The sequence below is a fragment of the Propithecus coquereli genome, unplaced genomic scaffold, assembly GCF_000956105.1.
Source record: "Propithecus coquereli isolate 6110/MARCELLA unplaced genomic scaffold, Pcoq_1.0 Scaffold85, whole genome shotgun sequence".
NCBI lineage: Eukaryota > Metazoa > Chordata > Mammalia > Primates > Indriidae > Propithecus > Propithecus coquereli.
In genome coordinates this window covers 675,675-693,889 of record NW_012154729.1, presented here as the reverse complement: position 1 = coordinate 693,889, position 18,215 = coordinate 675,675, and the positions used below count along the sequence as shown (strand labels likewise).

At 39.4% G+C, this 18,215-nt stretch overlaps 1 protein-coding gene across 4 annotated transcripts in view; it reads left to right on the top strand.

The window, feature by feature from the left end:
- The first annotated feature begins 1,746 nt into the window (after positions 1-1,746).
- Positions 1,747-18,215, top strand: part of NR1H4 (nuclear receptor subfamily 1, group H, member 4) — a 77,524-nt gene continuing 61,055 nt past the window's right edge. For 2 of the 4 annotated variants that reach the window (XM_012664056.1, XM_012664055.1), the window contains exons 1-3: positions 1,747-1,887; positions 2,536-2,670; positions 17,503-17,868. In XM_012664056.1, coding sequence (XP_012519510.1) covers positions 2,592-2,670; positions 17,503-17,868 — 445 coding nt within the window. In that variant the 5' untranslated portion in view covers positions 1,747-1,887; positions 2,536-2,591. Of the gene's footprint in view, positions 1,888-2,535; positions 2,671-11,289; positions 11,422-17,502; positions 17,869-18,215 lie in introns of those variants that run through there. The other 2 variants (XM_012664053.1, XM_012664054.1) reach the window with 2 other exon arrangements.

Sequence of the window (18,215 nt, the reverse complement as noted above, 5' to 3'; positions counted from 1 at the left end):
TTTTTTTTTTTTTAAGACCAGAGGAAATGGGTCTTAAGTTACGGAGTTTAAGTTTGGTTTGAATATTAGGAAACATTTCTGACTGTTGACACTGTGGGGTCCTGGAAGTTATTAGTATGGGAAATTGTGGAATTTCCCATTCCAGAGATAGGAGAAACTCTATCTAAAACAAAAGTTGCTGGAATTTGGGGGGGAGGCTTTTCAATCCATTTATTACACAATAAATATACAGACAAATATTTGTATACACAGTCAGTATACATGGTTCATATAGTATATATTCATGTATACATACTGCATATATTCTTACATCATTGATATATATGTATCAAAACTTGAATTTCCCTAGTCTTCAACTAGGTTGTTAATATGAATGAAGTCCCGTTAATAGCAGCAACTCAACTTTTGCTGGCTTATGGCTCAGGGCCTTATAAGAGCCTCCCTCCCCACTTCCACAGGGGTTATGGCCATACCTGGGATGCCGCTTCACAATTGCCCCAGAATGGCACTGAGCCCTCTTGGGTTCAACGTTCCACTGTGATATGTGGCCGAGTCGTTTGAAGGGGAGGGTAAGGGTGGGGTTGAGAGGAGCTCTGTCTCTCCTACGTGTTGAGTTAGAAGGGTCTACCTTATAGCTCAGTGTTTCCAAACTTCATTTTTATTTCTAGCCCCTCCCTTCTCACCTGTAGATGGCAGGAAGGCCTCCTGAATCTGGTGTGGGTTGGCCAAACACAGCTATACCGAGAATTAACATTTGTCTTATGATTGAAGCTTTGTCTTGGGGTGAAAGTCAGGTTTCCTAGCTCCCTCTGACTTTAGAATGGGTTTTCTCCCAACAAGCCCCTCGTCTTAATGGATAGTAAAGTTTGGTAGTAGAGTTTGGTAGAGTTTGGTAGGGCTATGCCATTGGTTTCCCAGATAGACTCAGGTATGTCTGGACCCCACAGTGGACGAAGTTTGTGTCCCTTCCCAGGAGATTCTCTCTTGTTCCTCCTCTACAACCACTGTCTCTCTGGTGTTTTCTCCTCAGTTTATGGGTGTGCTCTAGCCATCTTTAAAAATTGCTCTTGAAACCACATCCTCCTTCAAAGAGACTGCTATCTCTTCAGTAGTCAAGAGATAGCTACTTCCCCATCGCTTGACTCCTAATGTCTTCATACACAAACTCCTCTATTGAAGCATCCTGTTCTTTGCCTTCATAAACAGCTTTAAGGACATCATCTACGTATTTGTGTGATTACTTGTTTAATGTCTCTATTCCTCATTAAGCCTGATGTCATGGATTATGAATTCTTTTGTTCCTTTCGCCATTTTATCTTCAAAGATCCAGCACAGGGTTTAGTGCAGAGTAAATTCTCAATACATATTGGTGGAAAGCAGGAATAAGTGAATGAATGAAGCAAACAGGTTTCTGGGGGACTACCCGACCAGCAGCCAAAAGTATGTGAAACTCACTTCTGGTTGAACTGGGACATTTGGCGAGTGAGAGAGAAAGAAATAGAGACATGAGTAGTGGGGAAATTCTAATGAAATAAATATTTGTCCAACAAAACCCTTATATTCTCTTCCTGAGTAGCAAATACAAAGTTATTTTATTCATAAACAAAATGATTTTGTGGTGAAGACAGGAAAAAAAGAAAAGGTTTAAAAACCATCCTCAGAAAACAGCCTGGGAAAAGAGGTTCTGATAGCACACCTTCTTATTATTTAACCTTTCAAATTATTTCTTTAGGGAGGTAGGAGACATCTTGGAAGGAAAGAAGGAAACAAGGAAGGAAGGAAGGCAGGAAAGAAGACCTAGAGATACAGCTCAAAGTGAACACTGCTTTTCTTGGGTTCTTGGATGTATTCTGGAGATTTCCTCAGGATGAAACTTCAGACATTTTGGTGAGATTTACCTACCATTATTTTCTTTTTGTTATAACTTCTTCTTACCCTAGATCAATATACAACCAAGGTAGACCATGAGAGTGAAAATGCATACCCCTGAAATTTTCTCTAAATGGCAGAAATAAAGAAGATCTTGGGGGGAATACTTTCTGAATTTTAAATCTGCAGACATAATGCCTAAATAGTCAAGAAAATTCCAGAAGAAAGTGGCTTTAAATCACTATTCTGTGTTTAGAAAGACCGTTCAGTTTTCAAGTTGAAAATAATAAATCATGGATTCATCTCATTTTTAATCAAGGATTTTATTTGTGTGCGTGTGTGTATGTTTACATATAAAAGACATAACCAAAATGTCATATCTTCCCCAAATCTCCCAACTGCTGAAATTTAAATGAAAACATATGGTGTTTTCTAGCTAAATTAGAGAGTATCTCTTCTGAAACACACATCTTGGACATTTTTAAATCCAAGTAAGGTATAAAAATGATAAATATTGAGAAAAGATACATACAGAAAGGCTATGGCAAACAGTCTACAAAGGGAGCCATTCATACCTTTGTAAACTACCTTGTTCTCCCCTTCCCCATCTTTCTCAACCATCCCCCACATCCCTGCAATTATGAACTTTATTTACTTGCCTTTCAGGGTTTTCTTTTGAAGACCACCATAACAAAAGCGCATTCTCAAATTGAAAAACTTGGATGGGATCAAAAATGAATCTCATCGAACACTCCCATTTACCTACCACAGATGAATTTTCTTTTTCTGAAAATTTATTTGGTAAGTTGTCAAGTTCATGTGAATATCAATAAAAACGAACCGCAGTTTAGAAATACATGAGGAAAATAGCCTAGATGATGAGTCCGAGAGTCACGAAAATGTTTTTGTTCCTTCTAAGTACTCAATAAATGTTGGCTACTCTGCAAGGTTAGAGGTAGATTGGACCTTGGATTCATTGGACCCAATAGTCTTCATTTTTATAGATGAGACTGCAAGACTCCCAAAGCTTTGTGGCTTGCCCAAGGCCATGAGGCTAGATAATTAACAGAGCTGGGAGTAGGAACTGATTTGCTCCAGGGCTAATTCTAATATTATTATAGCAGGCACTTATGGTTTAATATTATACCTATTAAAGGTTGAGTTTACTGAGGTTATAGCTCCAGGGTAGGTTTCCTTTCTACCATGTCTCTGGTGCTGGGGGAGCTATGTCACAGTGTCCGGATTAGTCACTTAAACTGGATTGGGGACAAATTGCACTAAGTTGTTTTCAGTAGATCTGTAACTAGATGATACCATAAAATGATATATTGCTCCACTGTATGCATTTATGAAAAACATCTCATTATCAAGAGTTTCAACTAAGAACATTAATAAAGAGTTAGCTGGGGCAGTATTTTGGGTGGGACAGGGAGCCTTCTGCCACTGTTAAAATAATTCCCTTCTGCATAATATCCCTGCTGGGAGGCTTGTGTGTTCCCTGTTTTTACCCTACATTAATATATGGACCAAGATAGACTATAATAGGGAAAATGCAATACTTGAATTTGCTCAAAGTTCAATGTGTTAAGGCATGATCCCTTATTTGGTTGCAGATGTTCCTAGCAGATATTAATTAATAGTTTATGCTATTACCTACTAGTCATTAGCACTTTATTGTGTCATTGTTTACCAGATCATTTCCAAGGAGGAGTCATTATCTGTATTATCTATTTATATGTCTACCTGCCCCATGCAGTATAAGAGCATTTAAGGGCAGTGACCCTATTTTATTAATCCTAATATGTGCTTGATAAATAAGAATCTGGTAATAAATAATAGAAGGGAAGGAGAAAAGAGGTTTAGGGGAAAAAAAAGATGTTGATCAGTAACTGTCAGAGAGATCAAAGACAGTAGTAATTATTTATGAAATGCCAGTTCTCACTGCATGTTTTGTCTTCCGGTTGACTTTTCTTCACCCTGTGGATTCAGTCAAGGGTAGCGGGAGGCCCTGACTCCTTGTCTGGCCACTTGACCCCTTGCTTCTGGCCTGCCCTTCTATAGCTCCTTAGAAAAACCAATTCATAGACATTTTCATAATTTTTTGCTCTACCAATCAGAACTCACAGAATAATTAGGACTGTTGGTACCCATGGTAGATGAAGGAAAATTCCACTGAAGATTATTTTTTCTGATGAAAACTGCCATTTCCTGCCTAAAATTTTACAATTGCATGTTGAGGGCTCCCTGTCTGAACTCTGGCGTCATCATTATTCAACCAATCTATTCAGCTCCAATGTGTATGCAGAGAGGAAATTGTAGGGTTTCTCTTACAAACCAGCCCAACTTTAAGCAAGCGAACATGCTACAGGTTGACCTCGGCAGCCATGAGGTGAAAAAGGTGTCAGTAAATAGAGAAAAATTCGTGCAGCTGCAGTCAGGTCAGAAACATCTGAAAATGACTGCTAAGGAGCACCATGACTCCTGCTTGCTGAGCTGTGGTTCCCTCATCTCTCCTTTGCTGGGCCATATTCTTACCCAGTTTCCTAACATTGCATCTAAGGTTTCTGAGAATATATAGCACAAGGTGCATGAGCTGCATTGCACAGCTGCTATTCCTGGCTGGAGCAGATTCCTCGCATCTTCTTCTGTCCCTGCTTCTGGTAAGCTAATCTGAACCACGGGTGGCCACGAGGACTCCTTTTCCATTTCCTCACTAAGCGGTAGAGCCAGGTCTGAGCATTCTTTTCAAATCCCTTTCCTCCAGGGCCTCGGTCCCACTCCACTCAGCAGACCTGAGCTGAAGGTATGCCAAAGGGGAGGGTGAAGAGAATTCTGGTTTCTTTATTCCTCCTCTCCATCCTCTTGTATGTCCTGATGACACTGATGGGCTCTAGGGCCCCTCCCTGAGCTTAGGGTAGAGCACGCCAGGGAACAGACTGTGACCCCTGGAAGAGCAGCTCACAGCCTAACTCATCGCTCCTGTATCTTAAGCTATGCCAGAGATCCAGCAGGGTTAATCCATGGGTTCCACTAGCCAGAAAGAGACAGGCAAGATCCTAGCAGAGGGTGGATGCAATATACACATGTCAATAAATCAATACACAAAATAATATCAGGTAGCGATAAGTGCCAGGAAAACAAGAAAACAGAGCGACATCCTAGTGACCGGACGGCTGGGCCGTGCTGCCTGGCGTGGTCAGGAAAGGCCTCTGAGTAGTGGACAGTTGAGCTGAGCCTGAAGGGCAAGAAGCCAGGGGGACTGTTCACTCCAGGAGGAAGGCAGAGTGAGAGCAAAGGCCCAAAGTCTGGAATGGACTTGGAAGGGCCTCGTCTTCTCATTTTGATTTAGGGCAGGAGGAGAAAGTCTAGAACTGGCTCTAGCCTCTGCTTTCCCATTTGCCAGCTGTGTGATCTTGAAAACAACTCACTCGGGTTTGATTGCAAAAGGAGATTATTAGGCTGGGAATTCTAGGACCCCATCTAGTTTTAACATCTGGGTCCACAAAATGCTGCCGTTATCTGTCAGGAAGTGATGACTCCGTAGTACTCACCTGGTACACCACTTGACAAGTCCTTTAAGGTGACCCTGGGCACAGTCCCACTCACTGAAGGTTATTATAAAGGCCGTAATAAAATCCCACTTTAAGACATTTGGAAGGTGACCTGTGTTGAAGACAAATACTGATGAGCATTCGCTAACGGAAGCTGGGAACACTAATGACCTTTTCAGTGATACCAGCTTCTGCTAGAGATGGCCATGGACACCTCACTCTCCAAAGGCTTTGCTGAAGGGGAAGGGGAGGTCTCTCCATCTATGTAAATGCTTACTCCAAAAAAAGCAGAGCCTGAAGCAAGGGTTGTGTGCAGGCAGTTCATGTGAGAGGTGATGGGCAGAAGTGAGGGAGTGGGGGGATGAGACAGGGAGGGAGGGACACCCAGATGAGGTGAGTTATCCAGATCACTGCCATGGGAGAGGTGAGCTCTGTGCCACTAGGAGTAGCACGAGAATTGTCAGCTGAGGGAGCAGAGACTGGAGCATGTATTAACCGGTCTCTGGCTCCCATTGGTTGGGGGTGGGCCCTGGGGACATGAACTCCCCTGCACTTCTGGACTGTCCTTGGGCTCAGGCCAAGCCGTCTCCTGTGGTACTGGAGCAGTTCGGGCAGAAAGCAAAAGGCTGTGGGGGTGCTCTTGAAAGAGCAGCTGTCAGCCTGAGGTGAGTCTGAGCTCGCATAGGATGAGCTGCCACAGCTACCGCGCAAGTCAGAGGTGGGTGGCAGGGATGAGACCCCGTCACCAGAAAAAGAAGGAAAGAAGCTTGGACAGCATGGAATTAGAGAGACAGGGCTGCAGTCTCCTCCCTGAGCTCCTTTGATTTATTCTGTTGCCAGACATCCTGACAAATCCAGATGGGAACCTAGCCCCCGGGTAACCGAATCTGCATACAGGATGGGGATGGGATGCCACGGTGGCCTCACAGAGCTAAGTCGCCTTTCCTTTGGGAGATCCTGCAAGCCAGGACACTTGGTCAAAGATTAATTTAATGAATTAAGAAAGGCGTCTCTGATGAACCATGAAGGCAAGGGTTTATGCAATTAGTGTGTAATTAAAAGTAATGATGACAAAGTCCACCGCTTCCCACCATTCGACACAGTGAATAGGGTTGGAGGTGGTATGTCAATTAAAGTCTATGTTTAATTTTAGCAAATTGTGGTTTTAAAACTCAAAAACACACAAGTTTAAAGACTAAGAGACAAAACATTCTAGTAATAGGACAGAATAAGCATCACTTCTGCTCCCACTCACGGGGTTCCCAGTGCAGTGGGTCCCGGTTCACCTAGCACGGTGACACTGGGAGTGGAAATAAGGAAGGAAACAGAAAGAAATAAGGTCTCAGAGGCAGGCGAGACTCTCCGAACTTCAGTTTTCTCCCCTGAAAATGGGGATAGTAATGACACACTTCCCAATGTGTTGGGAGGAAGGAGCCAGCTGTGTGGGAAAGCGCTCTGTAAACTGCCTGGCATCATCGAATATTATCATCAACCCAGAGTTGGAAGCTTAGTTGTTACATTTTAAATTGTTGAAATGATAAACACCATTCCACTCATTAAAAGAAGGAAGTACTGTTTATTTTAGCATTGTGGAGTGCAAAGAATTTTCAAGGAGCCAACAAGAATTGACAATATGTAAATAAATTTCTGGGTGCCCTAAGGAAGGGAACGTATGTTCTATCTCATCTTGACATTACAGCTTTGCTAACAACAGCTTTGGAATCCATGTTTTGTATTGTTTTATTATTGTTTCTAGCGATCTGTCCAAAGCCCCACTCTGAATGAGACCCAGCAAATGGCAGGGAACAGATCCCACGCAATACTATACACTTACATTTGATTTCCTTTGGCTGTTTCTCCTTGCTTTGTGCCCCACCTAGCTGTTTACGCCCATTTTCTCTGGGCATGCTTTATTTTTATCAGAGATACTCACTTTGGAATCTGGTTCTTGCCTATTAATTTAATGCTTAAATTAAAAGACTATTCCAGATGTTGCAGAATCAGTCAGTTGTTTTAAAACACAATTAACGATCTTGAGATACAGTTTTGTAGAGTATTTCTGACATCTGATTGCAGGTATTTTTCCATCTCACTGAATTCAACTCGAGTGAACATAGTTATGACTTGTTGGGTGAATTAAAGCTGAAAGTTTCCAAAATTACCATTGGCTCAGGCAAAATGGAGCTTTGTTTTCGCATACTTGAAATATTTTATCACTGCTATTCCTTACCCACAGCTTTAAGCAATCTCTAGGGTTTTTATTAATTCATTGGGACATCAGTTTCTGCTCTCCTAAGGAATCTCAGATCTGGTACCCTTGTTAGTATAGTAAAGAAATGGGAAAAGGAAAGAAACATTGAATGAACCTTTCCTTATTACAAAATCGATTACTGCTTCTTTTAGATTGGGCATGCATAGCTTGGAAAGGGCATGCGATAAGTCAGGGAGTTATAGACAGTGGCCAGCAGGCAGGTGATTCCAGTGCAGTCTAGGGCTTAGCTGTCAACCTTGCAGGCTAAGAAATAGAGGCACCGAGCTGAGAAATACTGACCGTAAAATCAGATTGCAAATTTATAAATCTACAGCGATAAAAAGAATTGTGATGATAACAGCTACCTTATCTTGAATGCTTTCTATGTGTCAGACATCACGCTAAGTCCATTTTAGGTCTATTAGTGGACTTCCTGGGCTCAATCCCATCTTTGCCACCTGCTAGTCTGTGGTCTTGGGCAAATTCCTTAAGTTCATGCAAGTTACTTACTTATTTAACAAAGTGCTAAGAAGAAAGCCTGGCACGTCATAAATACTCTATTTGTCATTAGTGTTAACTTTCACAACACTCTTATAAGGTAGGTACCATTACTATTCCCCTTTTATGGTGAGATAATGAATATTTAATGATGTTAAATCTGCTCAAGTTTCCATAACTAGTAAGTAGGCAACCAAAATATAATCAGGACAAGGAATCGAAAGTGAATATTTGAGCCTCCAGGGTAAAAGAATGCTCCTGTTTACCTTCTCAATTGAGAAAGTCTTTTCAATGAGCTTATATTACTTAAAGTCTGTTGCCCTCACCTATTCTCAAGAGTAGTTCTCAGAAAAGCATTGTCAACGTTCGCTCGGGACTTCCCTTTTTTCATGCCTTCGTGGCTGATGCTCCATGCTCCATGAATGGAATATCATTCATATTGCTCCCAAGGACCATCAATGGCAGTGCTGTCCAACAGAACTTTCTGTGATGAAGGAATGTTCTGGATCTACTTTGTCCAAAACAGTAGCCACTATCTGCATGTGGTTGTTGAAAATTTAAATGTGACTAGAGTAAGTGAGGGACTGACTCTAATTTAATTTAAGTAGCCATATATGACTAGTGGCCACTGTTTCAGACAGCACAGATCTTCAACAGAAAAATGTATCTTTAGAAAAAAAATAACACGAGCCAGTTGATGATCTCTGAGACAGAAGCAAAGGGATCCAATCAGTCTCACTAGGAGAACGTTCTGTGTTCTGTGTGAATTTCACTCAGCAGCAGGGGTTTCCTGGATCGGCTAAATTGTCCTGCCCACTTCTTATTTAGTATAGATGTTTCTGAGGGCAACAGACAGGTTCATTTATTTTGACCAGTGAAAAACTCAGTGGAGAATTCTTGAAACAGAAAATTCAGAAATCATTTGTCTTGGTTCATACCCTTTGGGTAGCTCTTCCGCCTACGATCCTCTCAAGGCAAAGATAGCTCTGGGATCGTGAGGAGAGGAGAGTGAGATCAGATGGACACTGAGCTCAGAAGTGAACTGAAATACACCCACCGACCATCCCTCGTTTCCTCTTTCTTGCCAGTCAGGACAAGTGTACCTTTGTTTTTCCACCATGGGATTTTGAGTCAGATGACCTGGGTTAAAGTCCCAGCTTCATCCCCTACTAGCTGGATAGACAAATCACTTAACCTCACTGACTTGCTATTCCTCATCTGCAAAACAGGATTGAAGATAGTGGGCATCAGAAATAACACCTTTCTCAAAAGGTGCGAAGGGGGATCCAATGAGATAATGTATCTGGAACCACTTCGTAAACTAGTAAAGGCTATCGAAATGTCTTAGCAATGAGCATTACATTTATATAGATCACCTTTGCCTTTTAAAACTGCTTCCAGATTTATTATCTTCTTTTTTATCTTCACAACAGGCCTATGAGGGAAGTAGGGCGGGAATCATTATCTACATTTTACCATCTGTTAATGTAGATAAATGGGGCCCCTGGAAGCTGAGACTCGCCTAAGGTTACACAGTGTGTCTGGCTGCTTTATGCCTGGGCTAAACCCTGGACCCACTGAATCCCCTTCTAAAGCTCTGCTTTCCAAAAAAACAGGCAACAGACTTAAGCTTGATATACTGAAGTTATGCTGCAAGATAAAAAAAAATGGAATTATTCCTATTCAATAAGCAACCCGAGCTACAACATGAGTCCAAAGATGAATAATCATAATCATAACATCGATATGATGATGACAGACCACTACCCATTGTGCTAAGAATTTTATACATATTATTTTATTGACTCCACATTTAACTCTATGAGCCTCATTTTACAAATGGGGAAATCAAGGCAGAAAATGGTTCAGGAATTTGTCCATGGTTCACAGAGCTAGTAAGCGCCAAGAAATCCTGGAAGTATTAGTTTGCGAAGGCTGCTGTAACAGAGTACCACAGACTAGGTGAATTAAACAACCAAATTATCTCGCAGTTCTGGAGGTTAGAAGTCCAAAATCAAGGTGTCAGCAGAATTGGTTCCTCCTGAGGGCTGTGAGGGAAAGATCTGTTCCAGGCCTCTCTCCTTGGCTTATGGATGGCCATCTTTTCCCTGTGTCTCCTCACAGCAACTTCCCTCTGGGCATATCTGTCTCTGTGTCCCAATTTCCCATTTTTATAAGGACGTGAGTCATATTGGATTATGGCCCACCCTAATCCTCATTTTCATTTGATCACCTCTGTGATGACCCCATCTCCAAGTAAGGTCACATTCTGAGGTACCAGGGTTTAGGACTTCAGCATATGTACATTCTCAACTTATGATGGCTTGACTTACGATGGCTTGACTTAACAATTTTTAGATTTTGATAATGCAAAAAAGATACGCTTTTAGCACACTATTCAATAAATTGCATGAGATATTCAATACTTTATTATAAAATAGGCTTTGTGTTAGATGATTTTGCCTAACTGTAGGCTAATGTCAGTGTTATGAGCATGTTTAAGGTAGGCTAGGCTAAGCTATGATGTTTGGTAGGTTTTTATTAAATGCATTTTCAACTTGTGTTATTTTCAGCTTAAGATGGATTTATGATGTTTTCAACTTATGATGGGTTTATTGGGATGTAACCCCATCTTAAGTTGAGGAGTTTCTGTATTAATTTGGTGGTGGGAGGACACAATTCAACCTATAACACTATAGGTTATAGGTTGTCACTGTTATAGGTTTGTGTCACTATAACACTGACACAAACCCAGGTGGGCAGGTGAGTTGCCTGCGGACCTCACACGGTTAAGCATCATGCTTTACTGCTTCCTGATGTTACAAAATTATATCATTCTGCAGCCCTTTGATAAGAACGAATGTCAAGACCTAAAGCATGGTACTTGACCTCTAAATCCATTCTTAGAGCCGCTGAACAGAAATCTACCCTCTAAAAGTTCTTAAGCTGGAAACGTGCTCCAAGAAAATATTTATCTAAGGGACTGGTTTCCAGCTTACTAGGCAATTTGGCATCGAGGACTTTTCTCATAAACATTTACAAATATTCTGCTCTGTAATGAAGTTAATCAGTAAACCACATAACCTCTGGCCTCTTTTACTCCTCACCTAGTCTCATTTTCAGTTGCTGTGAATAAGCTAAGAATGGTAATGCAGTTTCAGGGATTAGAAAATCCATTTCAAATTAGTCCTCACCACAGCTACACAACATCAGGATTTCTCATGGGAATGATGAATGCGAAGGCTGCTAAAGGTAGGACACTGGTCACAGGTGCTCTTGGACCTGTCTGGTACAGAGCTTTTGCAACTGGACTGAGGAAATCTGGGGAACTTTTGTTGGAGATTATAGCAACAGATCCCTGTCAAAGATGGCTCAGTCAGACCCAGAAGACCGGGGTGGGAGGTTGGGGTGGAGTGAGTTTTATAGGGTTCTAAATAGTTTATCTTATTGGGATTAAATCTAAGTATGTTTCCCCTAAAATTTGTCATGGGATGACATGTCGAATTAGCACCATTCTTTCAAGTCAAACATTAGACAATTCTAACATTGAAGTCAATGAACACCTGAAAAAAACATTTTAACGTACATTTAATGCAGTGTTTTAAAAATGGCAAGTCTCAGATCCCAGTGGATTATGAAATCTATTTAGTGGCATGTGACCAGTATTAAAAACTGGAATAGAATAGAAGTATCAGTATGCCGCTCAAGAAGTAAGGGTAAGTGTTTTTCATGAGAATTTTGTTTTAGTTACATATAGATAAGTGTATACAGAGGTCATGACTTGGCAACATACCATTTTGTTTAAAGGTGATGTGTAAAAGTGACCGACACTGTATTTAGAAATGGAAATTAGTTGGAAGGCTGAGGAGAAAATTTACCATTCACTTCAATTTAACAAACACTTACTAAACATTTACTATGTATCAGGCATTGTGTTAGGTCCCAGAAATGAAAAAAAAGGGAATATAATCTAATATTTTCCCTCAAAGCGTTCACAGACTAACCACAACTATAACAAAAATGTATTGAATGGTTAAATTGTGTCAGGTACTATGCAGTTTACATTCTTTGTCTTAGTTCATTGTTATCATAACCTGTCACATTGATATTACATTATTCCAGCTTTATAAAGGAAGGAACAAAGCTTGAAGAAGTTCAATGTCTTTCCCAAGTTCATAAAACTCACCAGTGGTGGGTGAACTGAATCCAGATTTGTCTACTCAGTGGAGTGCTCTTAACTAGAATCTCATATCACCTCAAGTTTAGCGTGGAAGACAAGCCTATAAACAAATAAAAATGATTGTACGTGCTTCTGATAAGTGCTATAGTAGAGGGTGCGGACAGAAGGTAGGAGAGACTAATTGTACCTGGGGGAACTGGGGCAGGCCTCACAGAGGAGGTGATCAGCTGACAAGGCAGGGAGAGGCACGAAGGCCAGGTACCAGGAACAGCAAAAAACTTCACAAATGAAACTGGGTCATCTAGTCAAGAAACCATGGATTAGGAAATAAAGGAGGACAGAAAAGCTAATTTTTTCATTCATTTTAATTCAACAAACAATCATTAAACACTTACTATGGTCAGCATTGTGCCAGGGCTGAAAAACTGGAGGTAACCCGTACACTTTCTCAGGAGCATCGGAAACTAACAGTGAGATCTTGGAAAGTGCCATCAATGTTGTATGAACCTGATTCTCGCATTTGGGGGCACAGTGGTTCTGGTCACAAACTCCTTAGAGTGTAGTCACTAGCCACATGTGGCTATTTAACATTAAATATTAATTATTTAGAATTAAATAAAATTAAAAATTCAGTTCCTCAGGATCATTAGCCACATTTCAAGGATTCAATATCAACATGTAGTTAGTGGCTACCACATTGGTAGGTATGGAGCCCTTCTATCACCTCTAGAACCTTCTATCACTTCTAGAACCTTCGCTGGGATGGCACTCCTTTAGAGAATCCATTGAAAGCTAGAGAACCTCTATCCAAACGAATTTTGCTTTCTTTTTAGGGATTCTCACTCCCCTGGAGTCCATCCATGTGTTCCCATTTAAGAACTCTTCCCTAAGCTCTCATGGAGAATTTCCTGTCATAAAGGAATCCATATTCTTTACTCCTTGACAGACTGATTTCAAAAAAGGGTTCATAAAATCCAAATTTTAGTATAGATTTTTCCTTTTAAACTGTGTTAAAATAGAAATAAATTTACCTTTTCAGAAAGCATACTCTAAAGTTGAACAACTTCCCCCTTCACATCTTATTCTCTATCAGAGAATTTTGTATTTGTATTTACTTACTTATTTACTTGTTTCTATCCCAGCCCTTAACATCCCTCCCACCACCTCCCCCCTGCCCCCCAAACACACGAACAAGAGAAAGGCTAGGTTCTTTAGGAAAAAACATATCTTTTAATAACATTCAACTCACCAGAACTTTTTCTCAATAACTATATTTTATACTCAGAGCTACCTTATGAGATAGCAAAGCTGGTTGTTAATAGTCCCATTTTATAAAAGAAATGGAAACAGAAAAAGTTATGCAGTTGTTTAAGATCTCACGGTCAGTTAATGGTGGAAGTTGTTCTAGTTCAATCATTTAGAATATGTTGGCCATGCTGGTTCTTTGGTTGTAAGTTGCCTGATATTTACCTTTCTACTTTGTGGAGATTTGGTGGGCACACCATGAAATACTAGAAGCAGAAGTGCTTTGAGAACAGGAGTGTTATTTAATATTATTTTGTACTGTTCTCACATTTTTATCATATTTTATTGTGTTAACATAATATCTATATCTGTGAAAGCTTTCCATTTTTATCTAGATGATTCTAGAGATTGGTATGACATTGATATCATTACCTGACTTGAATTGGGACTCCATTGTGTTTTTTTGATTATGAAAATAATTATTTTATTTAAAAAATGCTCAGAGATCTTGGAATTGTCATGTGAGGAGGAAAAAAAATTATGAATCTCTGTATTGTCTGATTCTTGGATTCTATGGGATCCAGATTCTATCGGTGGTTTGACCTTGGGAAAGTTGCATAATCTTACTAGAACTGTGACAGAGAGAAACTAGGCTGGTGGGGGAGGATGAAATCCAGGTGTAAGTAAAACTTAACACTTTTAATACTTTTTAGGTATTTTCAATCCTGTTCACTCCAGAAATTTTAGTCATATTTGGTGATCAAATCAATCAAGACTTTGCTTATATTTTATCATTTCTTTTCTTTTTTGTGTAATGATTCCATATTTTTATTCTTCCATTTTGTAGTCATAAGACAAAGCACCATTTCCAAAATTTTATGTCTATTATATATACTGATTTAATGCCGGTTTTATATGAATAAGTTGGCATGAAAGAAAGGAAATTGTTTTTTGTACAGATATTGGATACTGTGTGCTCTGTCAATCATTTCCTGGGTCAAGCAGAAAGCATTCTTTTCAACAACACTTAATATGTATATACTCCTTTTTGCCATTGTAGAAAAGCCCTGAATCCTAATGTTCATAAACTATTAGTCATATATTTATGAAGATTTAGATGTAAAGAAGAACTAGGAGATCATGCAGCATAGAATCTTCCCTTTACAGGTGAACAAAGGAAGGCCCAGGTAGGGTAGGTAAGTTATGGTTTTTAAACGCCATATGACTAGATTCAGAACCAGGACTTGAAGGAACCTAGAGATCTGTTTCTTGGGAAGATTTTCCAAGAGAAACAATACTTAAAGAGAAATTTAGAGATAAGTGGAAACTGAGGAGATGAAGCTCTAGGAGGGAATGGCTGTGTTGAGGAAGGTTCAAGGCTCAGAAATCAGCCCGTGGGAAAAAACCCGAGGCTGGAAGGAGTGAGGCACATTCAGGGAACCAAGAAGTTGGAACATGGAAAATGGCTGAAAAAGAAAGCAAGGGTATGGGTATGCAAAGCCTTGCAGGCCTAGTTGTAGGTTACGTGCAAACGAAGACCATGAAGGGAGTAACAAACTCAAGTACGGACTGAGGAGGAAGAGCAAGGCTTTGATTATCATGCTTTTGAAGCATGGCCTGTCTGAAATTGTCCCAGAGGGTAGCGATTCAGTGCCTGGGGTTTGAGGTCAGACTCCCAAAGTTCAAATCCCAACTACTTAGGTAGGTAGGAGTAAAGTTGCTTAAGTTCTCTGTGCCTCAGGGTACTCACTGGTAAGTGGGGCATAATAGTGTTACCTACCTCATAGGATTTTGTGAGAAATAAATGAGAAGGTGCCTGGCACTAGGAAGAACTCCATAAAGGTTTTCTGCCCCATTTAGTAATAATAATAGTAACAATAATATCAACTATCTTTTGAGCACTGTAATGAGCATTCATTTTACATGCTTACCTGCGTAAGGTCCCCAATCCCTAATTGCCAATTCCATATTCCAAAAGTGCTGAAAACCAAATGTTTTTCTAAAAGTTTGGCACAAATTCACTTGATGACAGAACCTGACTGAATGTATGTGAAACTGATTATGGTCTTTATTTATTCCACTTAGTGTGAATATGCATACGTTTCACTGTGGAAAATATTGTTGTGTTTGATTCTGGGTTCTGTCCCAGACTGTGCTGGGAGTGTTATATGATGTATAAATAGCACTGTATCCTATTCTAAAATCCAGAAAATTCTTAATTTTAAAACACATATGACCCCAAGAGTTTCACATGGGGAGCTGTGAATCTGTATTATCTCATTCAATCCTCAGAATAATCCCAGACACAGATATTTTCATCTCAGGCTTGCTACTGTAAAAACTGAAGTTCATCAATAGTTTGAGAGATTTGCTCTAAGTTGCACTGTTCATAAGAGAGGGAGTTGGAATTTTGGTCTAGGGTTGTCTGACAATGCTTTGAAGAATCAGACATATTGGTATACTCTCCTATTTCTTATGCCTTTTTAGTGTTTCACATAATTTAAATATTTCTGTTTTCTAAAGAGCCATAGTTTCTGTTTCCAGGAAATAGAAGCATTTTTATAACCTGATAGTTTTCTAGTACCTAGAGGTTTTATAGATAAGGAGCTTATTTAATAATAATAGTGGTAGTGGAAAGAATAATTATTATTCCTATTTTAATGTCAGTTATAATTTATCAAGTACTTTCTGTGTGCCAAACATTTAGCAAAGTGCTTGGCATGTAATGCTTACATCAACCCAATGAGGTAAGTATTATTATTCCCGTTTTGTGAAGAGAATATTGTGACTTAAAGATGTTAAGTAAATTACCAGCCGCATACATATAGTTACACACTAGGGATTTAAACCAAGGTAGACAGATTCCAGGTGCTGCATTCTTTTTTTTTTTAAAGCTCCTCTTTTGTTTTATAATGATTAAAATAACACATACGCACGGCAAAAATCACAAACAGTAAAAAGATTGTACAACATCCTACCCCAGAAAATAATGTAATAATATCACTTTCCATAGTAACCACCATCTAGTTTCTTTTGTATCACGCAGAAATTTGCCTTACATACAAACGCACACACGTAATGTTTTTAATACCCATGTGAATATACACATTGTTTTATAGTTCACTTTTTAAAAATAGCACCAGATAGTAGAAACCTTTCTGTATTAGCATATAGAGATCTAAATCATTGTTTCATATCTACAAAATATTTTAGTGTATGGGTGTAAGAATTTTTTTTAACCAGACTTCTATAGGTGGATGTTGAAATTGTTTCCAATTTATAGTTCTTACAAAGTTGCTGCAAAGGAATATTTTTGCAAAAACATTTTTCCATACATGTTCAACCATATCTCTAAAATAAATTTTCTAGCAGTGGAAAATTTATGCTGGGTTAAAGGGTATTTGAGTTTTAAATGCTGTAAGATATAATTGGCTTCCAAAAATGTTTGTTTTCCCAAAAGTGTGTATTATCGAACTTTTTAAACTTTTGCGTTTTTGAGGATGAAAACTGATATTGTAATTTCAATTTGAATTTAATTATTGACAAGGGTGAGTGCATTTTTGTATGTTTGTAAAACATGTAGGTTTACGTTTCTAAAAACTGACCATTCATGACCTTTATCTTTTTTCCATGAGTTGTTAAATATTTTCTTATTGGTTTGCAAGAGCTCTTTACATATAAATAATATGAGTCTTTGGTCTGTGTTCTATGCTGCAGATATTTTTCAGAGCTTGTAATTTGTCGTTTAATTCTGTAACTATATATGTTGTTTAAATGTTGTTAATTTTTATGTAGTTAAATATTTCAATCTTTTCTTAGAGCCCACACTGCTAATCATAATGCTAAACTGCCTCTCTAACTTCTACGATGGTAACGTTAATTCCAATTTTGTTGTCACTTTTGTTCAGGTGTACTAACAGAACAAGTGGCAGGTCCTCTGGGACAGAATCTAGAAGTGGAACCATACTCACAATACAGCAATGTTCAGTTTCCCCAAGTTCAACCACAGGTTTCCTCATCATCCTATTATTCCAACCTGGGCTTCTACCCCCAGCAGCCTGAAGAGTGGTACTCTCCAGGAATATATGAACTCAGGCGAATGCCAGCTGAAACTCTCTACCAGGGAGAGACCGAGGTAGCAGAGATACCTGTAACAAAGAAGCCCCGAATGGGCACGGCAGCAGGGAGAATCAAAGGGGATGAGCTGTGTGTTGTTTGCGGAGACAGAGCATCTGGATACCATTATAATGCACTCACCTGTGAGGGATGCAAAGGTAAGTCTTCGATTGGCACTTTTCTCCTTGTTCAGGTTTTACTATATTGGTTGTTGAAATCCCTTGAACTAGATTTTTCCCTTTTCCAAGATAACTTCCCATTTTTTTCCTCCTCGGTTCCTACCTCCTCTCCTTTTTTGGGCTGTCATAGATTTCTAGGAAAAGCCTATTAGAGTATTTAGCTAAGATGTGAGTAACCTTTTTCCTATTCACAACCTCACACATAGTCGAAAGGAATTTATTATTAAATTCAATTAGTTGTGTGTTTTGCTTATTGTTGTTTTTGTTTTAAAGAAAAAAGGAACTGTTGAACTAATCTCTTTGAAAATGAAGATCAACAAGAATAA